Below are 15494 nucleotides of genomic sequence, written 5' to 3'. Positions count from 1 at the left end.
TTCTGGGGCTTTTGGCTAAGATCAATATTAAAGTAATCCCAGACATTGGACTAATATGGTCACTATGAACAGAGTGTGAGTGAAATGACTCAGATTCTCATGGATGCACGTAGTCAGATGGATGAGGTACAAGAAAAATGGAGACCCAGAGAGAGTGCAGATTGAGAAGTAGGTGAAAAGGACCTTATTTCAGGGATAAAAATACTGAAATCCAACTGGGCTAAAGTGAGATGCTATTATTCCATCTCTCTTTAATTCCATGTTGTAATCACCAACACAAAGTCTTTAATGAGCAGGAACTTCACAAACACAGCCCTCTCTTCATTGTTCAAACTGGTTTCTATCTGGATGAACCCGTTTTGAAACCATAAATATTAGATGGTAATACATGGTAATTTAGCATTCCTTCTACATACCTCCCCCAGGTCACCCCCTACCTCAAAGGCTTCTGTTTATTAATTTATATACAAGCTCGTCATGTGAGAAAACCACTAGGCTGGAATTCAGACAACCTGGGTTCTAATTTCAATTTGGCTACTGACTGATCCTTTGTTAACTTAAGGAAAGCAACAACTTCTGTGAGCTTCACTTTCATTTTTGAATTAGAGATAGACGAACGCAACCTATTTCAAAACTATGGAACACAATTCGAATAGGATTTACTTTTGTTTAAGTTGGAAAAGAGTACATCCTTATATATTTTAGGAAACATAAGAGTGAAAAAAGTCATTTTATTTCTGTTTTGTAGTTAGCAGCCACCTGTAAAACTTGCTTTGCCTTACTTTTACCAAAGATGCTCCTTTCTGGAATTTTGAACTTGGTGTTCTCCATACTTCTTTGTAGTTCTTTCACAGCAATTAGCACTATAGGCCTTGTATTAGTTATTTATGCAACGCATTTTTCAATCTTTCTCATTCGAGTTCCTTTTTTATCCTTGTATTATCATTCCTCCCCTTATTATAACATGGATGTTCAATAAGTTTAATTAACTAAAAGAGACTGGATATTAAGATTTTCCGAGTTCAGAGTTATTCTTATTAAGGCATGCCATCTACTGGTTCTCTTGTGTATCTCTCAGCCTGAATTCCATAATGCAGGAAATTGAAATATATAATGAGAAGCATTCGTGGTTTTGGCCATTTTCCCACATCCTTCCACTTCTGTGGCAGGTGCTATACTTTAATTGAACCAGTTGCTAATTCTTTTTCCTCCAGCCTCTTTTTACCTTTTGGCTATTCTTAAAACGTGGAAAAGTGGACTTTGCATTTTGGAGCCTGGGAGTAACCACAGCAGTATAACTGGGCATGTTCAGAAGGTAAGGCTGATTTGGAAAGCAAGTATATCTTGAATGAGGGCTTTCAATGTTGCTTCTTTCAGGATTGAATATGTCTTCATCCTAGCATTATATCCAGATATTGCAGCCTCTCTAGTCACTCTTGGTGCTCACCCTTTTTATATTTTATTCCCGTGCCCAATTTTGGAGCCAACCCTCCTGGATCTCCTGGCCAATCAAGAGGCCACACATTGTTGCCTAAGAGACCCTGGATGCCAGAGATAGGATTTATAGGTTGTGATTGGACTACTGGAAGCTAGAGGGGGTGGAGGCTGGAAGGAGTCAAAGGAAAAGCAGACCCAGTGCAACTATGGCAACACCCCTGCCTGAAGCTTGAAGAGGGAGAGGAGCTAAAAGAGGTGAGAGCAGTGGGCAGTGCATGAAAAAGATGGAAACTCTCTCTTGAGAAATCCATTTTCAGATCTTTCTGGGCCTTGTCAGTGCTCCTGCGAATTACATTTTGCTATCCCATTTCAGTTGCAATTAAAGTACCAGATATTTCATCCTTAGGATATTAACAACTAACGAATAATTATGATATGCATGTGAAGCACTAGCTGTTTGCTTTATATTGTAGTTCCTCCTCTGCTTTTAACTAGTTGAAAATATGATGAATTTATATTTAAGTCTAACCATACCCTACCTAATAATATCTGAGATTCCTTTCTCTGACAAGATTCCTTTCTCTGATGCTACTGCAGTGCACAATGGGTGAGTCATGTGTTTGCAAAGAAACTTAATTCTGTTCTTCTCTGTAAAATCCAAATAAAAATCCGATCATCCCGTGTACAATCCCGAAGTTGAATTCTAAATATTATGAGTTTCAGCCAACATTTCTACTGGTTTTAATCCTTAATCCTTACCCCCAGACACACACTATTTGTTCATTCATTCACTGTATTTGACAAAAACTTATTAAGTAACTATGCTCCTGTGATTAGGTTTCAGGTGAGTAGCTTCAGAAAACCACATAAGCAGAGGTACAGAAGCATCAGAGTTTCATACCATGTTCCTTGAGCAGTTGGGTGTTCAGTGTGCCTAGGCATAGAGTGCATGAAGGGAAAGAGGGAGGATGAGGCTGTAGAGGTAGATTGGAGTAAAAATCATCGTAGAGCTAGACTTCCATGCTAAGGAGTTTAGCATTCTGGCAGGAAACTGCAGAAAAACATTACAGGGTCTGGTAACACCCCTGAGGTTTTAAAACATTGGCTTTGTATTCAGCCATAACTTATGCCTGAGAGAGAATGTTAAATGTCAAGTGGGCACTTTAAGCATTTCAGAAATATCACTTGGGGAAATCCCATATCAGTCCCCAAATGATGATTTTTATTTAAAAAAAAAAATTATCCAGTATTTGCTTATTGATATTAGTGATTTTTGGAGCCCATGGATCAGGCAGGTAGACCCTGGCCACCTGAGTCACCACTGCTACCTTCCAATGGGAAACCTTCCTTCAGAAAGGAAGGAAGACAGAAGCAACAGAAACTCAGTATATATATATATATATATATATATATATAGAAACCACTATAAATCTGCTTTAAAATTATTTACACTTAAAATATTTTGTTATAGCTTCTAAAGGACAGGTTTGTAGGCACTCTGTAAATGAAAGGTAGTTATAAGAAAGGTTGCAGGGAAGTTACTGTTTATTGAAGCTGCCTATCTATCAGGCACTCTGCCAGATCTTTTTTCTCTAATCTTTGCAACAACAGTTTAGGGCAGATATTTATGTCCTCATTTTATAATTGAGGAAACCAAGACTCATAGATTAAATAATTTGCAAAAAGTTACACTACTAGGAAAAATTAGAGCCAGTCTTAACCCTGTATAAGGAAAAAAAAATTGTTCATGAGGAACAAAATCAAATTTTAGCTGATATAAGCAAAAGAAGAAATGTATTGCAAGAATGTAAAGTGGCTCACAAATGGACGAGAAAGAAAGTGGGGTTTCTGGGGAAAGAGGGAGTTAGAAAATTTTAATAATCTGTTTTGGGCACTAATGTTACTTTGAATAACTACCATATCTATAAAATAAGGATAATCATTTTTCAGTCCAACTGGCCTTGCTTGGTCTCAATATCCCTCTTAGCAATGGAAGAAGCAATCCACCTTGTTTAACCAAGCCAGCAGACTACAATGAGGAAAAAGTGATTCCTCCTGGAAATTAAAGTGTTTTAATCAAAAGAAGGCATCCTGTATACTGAGCAACTACAACCATCAAATTTCTCCCAGATGAACCCAAATCTGCCCATCTCCAAAGCTTTGACTTTGTCAAACATTCGACTTCTTAAATATGGTACCAGACTGGAAACCTTGTTTCTTAGAAGTCAGAAAGTTAGGTAGGAAGGAAGAAAGTTATTACCACAAGAGACAAGAGTGAAGTGTTTTGTATCATACTGTTTTTCGCTTAGTTTTTTTTTTCACATGGGCAGGCAGGACCAAGAATCAAACCCAGGTCTCTGGCATGGCAGGTGAGAATTCTGCCACTGAGCCACCGTCACACTGCCCTCATACTGTTTTTATAGTTTAAAACAATTATTTTCCTGGATAATATGATATGTCCTTAGCTGGCAGCGATTCTGGATTTCCTCCAGTTGTCCATTGAAAATAAATTGAAATTGAACATACCTGGATATGATTCCCAGTTCTACCTCTTGCTATCTGTATAAACTAGAGCTGAGCATAGTAACTTCAGTGAGCCTCATTTTTTTCATCTATAAAATGCGCTAAAACTTACCACATTCCTGCTTTCCTATGAGCTTTATTGAGCATACATGTAAAGTGCCTTTCGTATAAATAGCTCCCAACAAATGCTCTTTCCTGCCTTTCCCCCTTCCAACATACTAAAAGATTTTATGGTGTTAGTACTTTTCATAATATAGAAGTTATATTATTTATTTCTTCTGATAGGTGTAGTTTTTCTGAAGGAATAATATCCAGTTATTTCATGATGGCATTTGCACGTACAAAAAGCATGGGTGGTCCCAAGATGCAGACAAAGATGAGTACCTGGACACCTCTAAATCATCAGCTTTTGAATGACCAGGTAAGTGACCAGAGCTGTTTTATCAGTTTAAGGCCTGTGTTTCAAAGAAAAACATTATAAATTTTGGTTATCAAAATATGAACAGGAATTGTTTAGGATTGTGTAATGGATGAAAAAAAAATGAAGAATTTTTCAAAAATTTTTTATTGAGCCCTTGTTATGTGAGCAAGGCTGAATATAGATGCAGAGTTCCTGCACAAAAAGCAGTGTTTCATATTTTTTCTTTCCTTCATTGTCTGTCCTCTTCTTCACCCAACTGCCTTTTTTCTTCTATCACTGGTTCTACACTGGAACCAATGGGAATAAGAGGGGAGAGGCTGATCTGTCAGGAGTTGCCTTCAGAAAGGTTTTCTTGCTAGAGTTGAGGTCTCTTGTACATTTAAACAAATAAAGAAAATGAATAAATCTCATCCAAGAACCTCACATTACAAGGGCTCTCCTAGGTTTATTTTCTCCCTGCGTTCTGGAAAGGCACTAGTAGAATACACCAAACTAAGGGGTGGGGGTGCAGGGAGAACTCTGTATCATGCTGGGGTATAAGACTGACCAACCTCTGGGGCATTTATGTTCCTGCTTTAGCTAGGGGAAGAATTTACCAGCAGGTCTGAGTTCCTATTTTCAATATCTGTATACCAGCACCCTACCTAGTTGGCAGTAAAGTGCAATCACCATGTATATAAAAATGACCTCGTTATCTTGCTCCTACAATCATTTTCTGCCCTTGGTGAATGCTACCACATTCCACCAAGTCACTCAAGCCAAAAAATCTTCCTTCTCCCTGTTACATCTGGGCTTTGCTTTTTATTCAATTTCCAAACCAATACATTAGAAGACACTGATGTTTTGCAATAAAAGGCACAAAACAGTTTAGGTCAGAGACAAAGGTTTTTATTACTCACAGCACAATAAGCAGCATGAGCATTATGTTTGCATCAGTTTTCCTTGCTCTCCATGTCCCACTGGAGGTGATGTAGAGAACCCAGATAAATGCTACACACACAGTAGGCTTGCATCACAGCTGAAGAACAAACAAGCTTGGGGAATCTACTGCTTTTTAGTAAGCAATAAGCAAGCCTGCTTTGTCCCAAAAGGGAGACATTACCTCATCCTTCAAAGCTGCCTTGCTGCAAACACAACACTAAGAAATGCCCCAAGTCAAGAGCAGTCAGGGCCTTGCATTCTTGGCATGCCAAGACATTTAGGAACATGAGAGTGCCATGGAGGAATGTCTCCCAACACTCCCTCACCCCCACATCTAATTTGTTTTCAAGTTCTATGAGTCTTTCTTTGGGCCCCTCTTCTTCATACACCTGTATATCTCTAACTCCACATACCTTAGGTCACACCAATCACCCTTTTTTCTGGCACATTGCAGTAGCCCCCTAACTGGCTTCCCTATTTCTATCCCTACCAAATCCACCCTCTATTCTGGTCCCAGAATGATCTTTCTAAAATAACAATTTAATACTATTACTTAAAATTGTTAATGGCCCTCACTCCAAAGGGTAAATTCCAACCCTCCATGAATTGCATTGAAGATCCTTCATGATCTGGTGTCAGACAGCCTCCCAGTTCCAACCCCTGCCACTGCTTTATCTCATCCTCTGTCTAAATCAAACTCGTGATTCCCAGATGAGCCATGTTCTCTCCCACCTCTATGCTTTTGCACATTCTTTTCTCATTGCCTCCGGTTAAGATTCAACTCAAAGATTACTTCCTATGTGAAGCCCCCACCCCTGCTTCCTTCTCTTTACTGTCATCACTGATCACTGACTTTCCCACTCAACTCTAATTTAAGAGTTGAGATTCTTCTCTCTAAATCTTCAGTGCCTGAACCATAAGAAATAGGTCAAAGTTCAGCTCTATTCCTGATACCTCCTTCATTAACTCCTTTCCCCTGCATCTTTCCTTTCTTAGTCTGCATTTGACCCTTTGTTTCACTGATACTAATCTTTCAGGCAAAGCTGCATTATCAATTTTGACCCCACCTGATCAAAATAATTTACTAAATCCATTCCTCTGATGTGAAATATGGGCAACTTGAGAGAGAGGCAGAGGAGCCGGAGTGGGAATTAGAATAATGACACATAAAAAGGAGAGAGACTAAAAAAGAGAAAAACATAAGGAAGTAAGAGGAGAAGTAGAAGAACCAAGAGAAACAAAAGGAAAAGCAAAGAAAAGCAAGAGAAAGATATAAATTCAGCCTTCATCTAGCCTTCATGAAACCAAAACAAGTCTTTGACAATCCATTTTATTCCGCTCAACAGTTATTTATTGAGCACCTGTTTGCAAGGCTCTTAGCTTTCAAACAGTTTATATAACAGCTTATCTGCTTTTTTCCTCCTCAAACGTCACTGTTTAGTTTTGAAATCTGTTTTCCCATACAATTGTGAAGCTTTTACGCACGTGTGAAAAAGTGACTTGAATTGAAATACATATTTGTTGAATGCCTTTATTTTTGGAATTTATCTTTGAAAACTGATGTTTTGATTTATTTAGTAGTTATGGACAAAAAGTGCTTTAATAGCCAAAAATTGTCTGTTAGCCTGTAACAAGTTGGGTTGCTAGAGAAGCAGACCCTCAGAAAGAGATTAGCAGGCAGGATATTTATTGGGGATGCCCTTGGAATCAGCACTGCTAATTGCTGGAAGGGAAGGGAAGGACATAGATTGAGGGAAATGGAAGAAGCTGGGCCGTGACAGTTTTACCAAAGTTCTCTGCCAACCCCATAAGATACTGTGGGCAAGGCAGTTCTCTCAAGCTGAGGGCTGTCAGCCAGCAGCACTCCCAACAGGTGGGGGAATAAATCCTTCATTCCTAAAGGAGAATCTGGACAGTGTATTACAGCAATCATTGCATTGTCTTATCTTGGTTTTTAAATAGATCTTGTCAAATTTAATGATAATTTTTGGAGCCAATATTTATTTTACTGTTCAGAACTCTTATTTTATTCCTCCAAAATTACTTTTTGGTTTAGTTAAGTTCTAGTTTTGAGTAAAACTATTTTTTAAATCTTTTTATATGTATAAATATAGGTGCCTTTGTGTGTATCTAAATATGTGCATATCTAAGTATAGAGATACTCATACATAAAATTTGCATATGCACACACCCAAATTATTAATAATGGCTCTTCCAAAGAGTTGGATGGGCACTGGATGGTCTGAAATAAGGGAGAGCTTTTATTCTTTATTTTATACAGTGCAATAATATTTCAAATTTTAAAAATATGCAAAGAAACAAAGAACAGTAACTCTGGGGATTGAAAACCCTTGCTTGGGATCAGCTGCATGACTTGAGGCAGTCATTTAACTTCCCTGGGCTTAACTTTACTTCTTTCAAAAATGAGTGTTTGGATCAGATGACCTTGAAGTTCCTTTCCAGATGTAAAATTCTATCTATAGGAAAGGGATTAAAAAATAGATGTCTTAGGGTACACGGGTAGTTCTGTGGTAGAATTCTCGCCTGCCACGTGGGACACCGAGGTTCGATCACCAGCCCATGCCCCACCCCACCCCACCCCACCCCCCAAAATAAATGTCCTAGGTGGGACATGATTCTTGGGTATGAGCCTGGCCCAGGCAACATGGGAGTGAGAAAGCCTACTTGACAAAAGAGGGAAGAGAAATGAAACAAAATTAAGTCTCAGTGGATGAGAGATTTCAGGTAGAGTCAGGAGTTTATTCTGGAGGTTATTCTTATGCAATATATAGATATCCCTCTTCAGTTTTTGGTGTATGGAGTAACTAGAGGGAAGTACCTGAAATTGTTGAGCTGTAATCCAAAAGTCTTGATTCTTGAAGATGATTGAATAACTATACAGCTTTTTAGATGTGTTTGTGTGATAGTGAAAATCTTGTGATTGACACTCCCTATATCCAGTGTATGGACAGATGAGTAAGAAAAAAAAAGACAAAAAATAAATAAATGGGGGTATGGAGGGTATGGGATGTTTTAGGTATTCACTTTTACTTTTATTTTTATTCTTGAAATTTTTTTTGGAGTAATGAAAATGTTCAAAAATAGATTGTGATGATGAATGCACATCTATATGATGACACTGTGAACCAGTGATTGTACATTTTGGATGATTATACGTTATGTGAATATATAGTATATCTTAATAAAAAGAAAAAAGAAAAAGAAAGATGTCTTAGGATATGGTTGGCTACATGTCCATGTAATCACTTCTAATAACAGGGCAGTTTAATTTTTTTTGATCAGTGTAATTTTTTAAATTTATTTTATCTATTAAACATACCAACATACAAACACAAACATTCTTGCCATATGATCATTACATTCTACATATATAATCAGTAATCCAGAATATCATCACATAGTTGTATATTCATCATCATGATCATTTCTTAGAACATTTGCATCAATTCAGAAAAAGAAATGAAAAGAAAACAGAAAAAAATTCATACATACCATACCCCTTCCCCTCCCTTTCGCTGATCACTAGCATTTCAATCTACTAAATTTATTTTAACATTTGTTCCCCCTATTATTTATTTATTTTTGCTCCATATGTTTTACTCATCTGTCCATAAGGTAGATAAAAGAAGCATGATCAGTGTAATTTTGAGGTCCTTTTTTTTTGGAAAAACTTTTTGTCTTCTGTCATGTAGTAAAATGTGAAATATGTGACTATTGCAGACAAAAATAAGAGTCACAGGATTCTAACTTCACAGTAGCTCTAAGCAGATTGAATTCAAATTTAGATGCCTAAAAAATAGTATCATCAGCATAGGCAAATGTAACAGGTTACAAAATAATTCAGACGTGAATTTTGAGAGGAGGAATGTCTTAACGGTATATATTTCTTTTCCATCTAGTGCTTTAATTGAAAATGAACATTTCTTTCAGAGTGTAGTTTATGCATGCAGTATGGTATATGTTAAAAGGGCGCTCTGAAAAAAAAAACATCTAGTTACCATGGATAAATCATAATCTAGGAGCTCCTAAATGTTGTCTTACTCCTACAATGTAAGGATGTCACATGGCGGAATACTGAACTACAGTGTCAACAGACAAAAATAACAACCGAAGGATTTTGACTTAACAGCAGGCTCGGAATAAACTGTGATATAAACAAACTGCAGCATTCTGCAAGAGAAGATCCATTTTAATATTTCCATTTTGAATAGATATTTTGTTTCCCAGCTCTTAAGATAAAGAACCCAATTGGGAATCTTTGGAATGAAAACTTGCCCCAAGCCAGAGAATAAAATACTTAAAGCCCAACTGAGGATCTGACAAACAATTTGCCCACCATGATATTTCTTGTTGAGAATAGAGTCAGGGCCAGAACTGAGGTCTCCTTACTTCAAGTATAATGTTTCTCCTCTATCCCTTCACTTCTGTCAGTTTCTACTTGGTTCTAGACACATTCTTCCAAAGGATGGATTTGCTTTGATCTTGTTTAGACCTGGCCTCTGACTGGACCTCTCAAAGCTATTGTTTTAGCCTGAAAAATAGTTCACAACCTCCCACTTGCTGCCTTCTTGTTGACCATCCTCTCTCTTTCAAGTCAGTGTCTTTTTGTTTCCAATGATCCACACTCTCATTGGACAGTATGATTTTGCAACCTAATCACCTTTTGAAAGCTGAATTTGGGTCTTGGCAGCTAACCTTTTCTTCTTTCCACAGTCAGGCCAAAGTATTTGGAGAAAATCCCATGAGAATGAAGAGATGGGGGTCAGCATAGGAAACACCAAGATTCTAGTGAGAAATTAAGTATAGAGTTGAGCTGAAGAGACAGTCTGGAACCAGTGTATGTTTGTTTTTTTAATCTTTAAATGTAACCTCTTTAGGGCTCTTATTGCCCTGTATAAAATAAGGGAGTTGAATAAACTGATCTTTAGAATTCCTTTTAGCCCAAAAATTGTGTGACTTCTGAAGCTGTTTTGTTGTTCAGTTACCAGATGTTTATTGAGGCCTTTTCATAGAACCTGTACTTCTGGTTCTGGGGAGCATATAGGAAAAAGTGGTTGTAATCTACATGGTCAATACAATAAAAAAAAAAAAAACAATGAGATAGCAATAAAAAAACACCATAAAGGCTAAATCTTGGAGCATGGACTATAATTGAAGTAGGAGTTCAGAGGAGAGAGATCACCGAGCATCAGAAAAGTGGTAGTGTTGGTATTTTAAGTTGGGCAATTGATGATTAATAGCATTTGGAGAGAGAAAATGAGTTCAATAAATTTTGAATCCAGATTTTTAAATCTTCTATGTTCTGTAGATTTTCTTCTATTTTCATCTATGAATTCTGAATTTAGCTGTTGCCATTATATGACAACAGAATTTGCAGGAATGAAAAAGGAATGAAAGTATAATCTATATTACAGCATAAAGCCAGCTCCCCTTGCTCCTCCATAAAAAAGGGAATAAATAGGCCCGAGCTATCTCTCCAAGTTAAGGACATTCTTACAATGCTGGAGAATTTCCACTTGCCAAGAAGAAAGGAAAAACACGGATTCTAATTTTGAAAAGACTGAGGGTGTATGTACCAAGTGAGAGAGAGACAGTCACATATGTTCATTACTCTCACTTACTTCCTTTCTCCAAATCCCCTCCTCTGCCAGACATACTCACATTAATATTTCCTTCCTTACTCCCTCAAATACACAAATGCACTGATGCTCAAAAAACACCTATTTAACAATATGTAAATATGTTCACATTGTAATGATACATCCCATAAGGATATTCATTGTCACAACCACATGCGATTCAGTTCAACAAGCATGAGTACTTGTCATATGCTATGCACAGCACTCTAGACTGGAGATACAAAGAAATAAGACAGGGTTTTTTTTACAAAATGTATATAATAATAAAGCTATACAGATAAATATTCAGTTGTAAGCCCAGAGATGCTCATATACAAATTTCTAATCCTTAAACATATAAATTCACATACCCACTGATTCATATACACAATGAAATATAAAAAAATGATGGCGCTGCTCATTCCTAATCTTCATACTCCATACCATTGATGTTGAAATTTGAAGGGAGAGATCTCTTTCCTCGTTCTTAGTTTTTTCATCTCCTTTCAAATCCTAAAATGATTTGTCTTTAGAATTCCATTTTTCTTATTTCTTCTCTTTAAAATATTATTAACTTCTGGCAAGATGGCAGAGTGGGGTGGACTGGATTAACTTCTTCTCTATAGGACAAGATAGGGGATGGGGAAAAAATGACCAGGACTGCAGTCCCAGGACGTGAGTGATCAAGAGGGTCTCCAATATTTCAGAGAGAGGAAAGATGCAGGGAGATTGGGACAGGCAGAGCAGGGTAGGTCTGATCGGCCATGAGCCCTACTGGGGTGGGCTGTGGCACATGGGGAAGTGTGGATACGAGGGAACTGACCATCCCTCCACTCCAGCCTGGCCTTACTGCTGACTGAGGAAACCTCCCCAAACAGTCTTACAGCTAGCAGCACCCACAGGGAGTCCAAAGGCATGCTAGCCATCCACCATAAAAAGCTGTGCCCTGGACACTGGTACCAGTTGCTTGACTGGGTGCTATGAATAGCTGTCCTGTCAGGTGTAGTGAATGGTGGACCCACTGGCTACCAGTCGCTGTAGATCAGCTGCTCCCCCCAGGCTCTGCTGTCAGCTCCCCCATCCCATACTGGGAGCAGACCCCTGCCACGCATGCCCTCTTCCCAGCTGGCTGCTGCATTTGGGGGGTGGTAGGCCTGACAGGAGGAGGTGCCTCCCAACCACCATCTGCTGGGAGGAAGCAATAAGTGAAGTCTGGCAAACTCTCTATCTGCCAAGGTTTTTTTTAAAATATATTTTTCATAATAATTATTATTTTTTTACTTTTATTTAATTTTAAAATATTTATATTTAAAATTTTTTATTTCTTTTTTTAATTTTTATATATTTTTATTATTACTATTTTTTACTTTGTCTCCTTTCTATGGGCACCAGTTAGAGTTCATTCCCCAAAATCTTGGGGTCTCTTCTTCTGACTTTGGGGCCTACTAATCTTGAAGTGTAGTTTCCTATTTTTTATTTTATTTTATATATATATATTTATTTATTTTTGGTGCATTAACCAGGAATCAAGCCCAGGTCTCCCATGTGGTGGGTAGGCATTCTACCACTAAAGTACCTGTACACATCTGCCTAGTTTTTAATAGACCCTTAAATACAATTGTACCCCCTACATGAGATCTGGGCCTTGGTTTATTGACAAACCGAGAACAAAAGAGAACCTTCAAAGCAAAACCAAGTAAATATAAAACTTTAGACAAGTGAAGGAAAGCAGCTTGCAAAAATATCCTTATTAGGATAATAAATGCCCTGAACACAACAGAAAATCACAAAACACATGAAGATCCAAGGAGAAATGGCCCAGCCAAATAAGCAAATCAAAGCACCAGAGGGAACACCAAATATGGAGCAACTTCTCAAGGATATTTATGAAGAAACATAGGATATCAAGAAAAACACTAGAAGAGCGTAAAGAAGAATTTGAAAGATTGAATAGAAAATTGGCAGATCTCACAGAGATGAAAAATGCATTAGATAAGAAATATACTAGAGACAAATAGTAGCAGATTTGAAGAAGCAGAAGGAAGAATAAAGTGAGCTAGAAGGCGGAACAATTGTACTAGAGCGCACACAAAAAAATGGCAAGAAGGATGGGAAAAAATGGAACTGGCTCTTAGGGAAATGATGGACAACAAAAGGCACACAAATATAAGAATCAGTGATGTTGCAGAAGGAGAACAGTAGATGGCTGGGAAGGTTAGATGAAGATATAATCAGGGAAAACTTCCAACCCTTATAAAATACATAAATATACAAATCAAAGAGGCCCAATGGACCCCAAATACAGTAAATCCAAATAGGCCTACTCCAAGACACATGCTAATCAAACTGTCAAATGTTGAAGAAAAGCAGAAAGTCCTGAAAACAACACAAGAAAAGCAATCTACACATACAGAGAAAACGCATAAGACTGAGTTTGAACTGCTCACAGGCACCATGGAGTCAAAAAGGAAGTAGCATGATATAGTTAAGACCCTAAACAAGAAAGGCTTCCAGCCAAGAATTCTTTATCCAGCCAAGTTATCCTACAAAATTGAGGGAGAGATCAAAATCTTCAAAGGTAAAGACTGAGAGAACTAGTCATCAAGAGATCTGCCCTACAAGAAATATTAAAGGGAATCCTGTCAGTTGAAAAAAAAAAAATACAGAAGAGGGAGGTCTGGAGGAGGGCACAGAATTGAAGAATACTATTAAGGGTAATTTAAAGGATAAAAAGAGAGAGAGGGAAAATAATATATAAATCTGACAAGTAAAAACTAAAGGATAAGATGATAGATTCAAGAACTGCTTTTACAGTAATAACTTTGAATGTTAAACTAAACTCACTAATTAAAAGATACACATTAACAGAATGGATTTAAAAATGTAATCCATCTATATGCTGTTTACAAGAGATGCACCTTAGATGCAAGGACACAAATAGATTTAAAGTGAAAGGATGGTAAAAGATGTTCTATGCAAACTGTAACCAAAAGAAAGCAGGAGTAATTATACTATTATCTGATAAAAGAAGAGTTTACGTATAAAGACATCATAAGAGACAAAGAAAGACACTACATATTAACAGAAGGAACAACTCACCAAGTGGAAATAACAGTCATAAGTGTTTACGCTCCCAGTCAAGGCACTCCAAAGTACGTGAGGCAAACATTGGCAAAACTGAAGGGAGCTATAGATGTTTCAACAAAATAGTGGGAGACTTCAGTACACCACACTCCATTAAAGATAGAACAACCAAACAGAGGATCAACAAGGAAATAGAGAACTTAAATAATGTTACAAATGAATTAGACCTAATAAACATATATAGATCATTACACCTCAAAACACCAGTGCACATGGAACATTCTCTGTTTTATATCATATACTGGGATGCAAAATAAGTCTTTGTAAATTTGATAAGATGGAAATTATCCAAAGCACTAACTCTGACCACAATGGAATGAAGCTGGAAATTAATAATTTCCAAAGACAGAGCTTTCACAAATATATGGAGATTAAATAACACACTCTTGCATAATCAGTGGGTCAAAGAAGAAATTACTAGAGAAATCAGTAAAGATCTGGAGACAAATGACAAAGATAATTCAGCATATCAGAACTTATGGGATACAGCAAAGGCAGTGCTGAGAGGGAAAGTTATTGCCCTAAATGCCTATATTAAAACAAGAACAGGCAAACAATCGAATATTGAACTGCTCACCTGGAGAAATTACAGAAAGAATAGCAAACTAACCCCAAAGCAAATAAAAGAAGAGAAATTACAAAGATTAAAGCAGAAATAAACTAACTGGAGAACAACAACAACAAAAATAATAGAAAGAATCAACACAACCAAAAGTTTGTTCTTTGAGAAAATGAATAAAATTGATGGACCCCTAACTAGATTGACAAGGAAAAAATGAGAGAGGATGCAAATAAAATCAGAAATGAGAGCGGAGTCATTATTGTGAGAAAACAACAAATACTGGAGAGGATGTGAAGAAATTGGAACACTAATTCACTTTTGGTGGGATTCTTTAATGGTGCAGCCACTGTAGAAAACAGTTTGGTGATTCTTCAAGAAACAAAATATTGATTTGCCCTATGACCCAGCAATTCCAGTACTAGGTATATACCCGAAAAAGCTGAAAGCAGTGACACGAACAGGCATTTGCATGTTGATGTTCATCATGGCACTATTCACAATCACCAAAAGGTGGAAACAATTCAAATGCTTATCAACAATTGAGTGGATAAACAAAATGTGGTATATACATACGATGGAATATTATGCAGCAGTAAAATGAAATGATGTCCCAGAGCATATGATAACATGGATGAAACTTGAGGGCATAATATGGAGTGAAATAAGTCAGATAGAAAAAGATAGATACTGTAGGATTTTGCTATTATGACTCTGGTAAAGACAATCTCAGAGGTTACACTGTAGAATATAGCAGACCTAGAGGTACACAGAAGATAAAGACAGGGGGAAAAGTTACCCAATGAGGTTGAACCTAAATACAAGGGAACAGATAGAAGTGATATTAACT

The 15494-nt window shown here is 37.2% G+C and overlaps 1 protein-coding gene across 3 annotated transcripts in view; it reads left to right on the top strand.

Annotated features, from left to right (window-relative positions):
• The first annotated feature begins 1237 nt into the window (after positions 1–1237).
• The window catches only part of FBXO16 (F-box protein 16), an 82439-nt gene continuing 68182 nt past the window's right edge, over positions 1238–15494 (top strand). For 2 of the 3 annotated variants that reach the window (XM_077152937.1, XM_077152939.1), the window contains exons 1-2: positions 1238–1315; positions 4246–4381. In XM_077152937.1, the coding sequence (XP_077009052.1) occupies positions 1305–1315; positions 4246–4381 (147 nt within the window). In that variant the 5' untranslated portion in view covers positions 1238–1304. Of the gene's footprint in view, positions 1316–1338; positions 1693–4245; positions 4382–15494 lie in introns of those variants that run through there. The other variant, XM_077152938.1, reaches the window with a different exon arrangement.

The sequence above is a fragment of the Tamandua tetradactyla genome, chromosome 3 (genome assembly GCF_023851605.1).
Source record: "Tamandua tetradactyla isolate mTamTet1 chromosome 3, mTamTet1.pri, whole genome shotgun sequence".
In the NCBI taxonomy this organism is placed as follows: Eukaryota; Metazoa; Chordata; class Mammalia; order Pilosa; family Myrmecophagidae; genus Tamandua; species Tamandua tetradactyla.
This window is presented reverse-complemented; position numbering and strand designations above follow the sequence as displayed.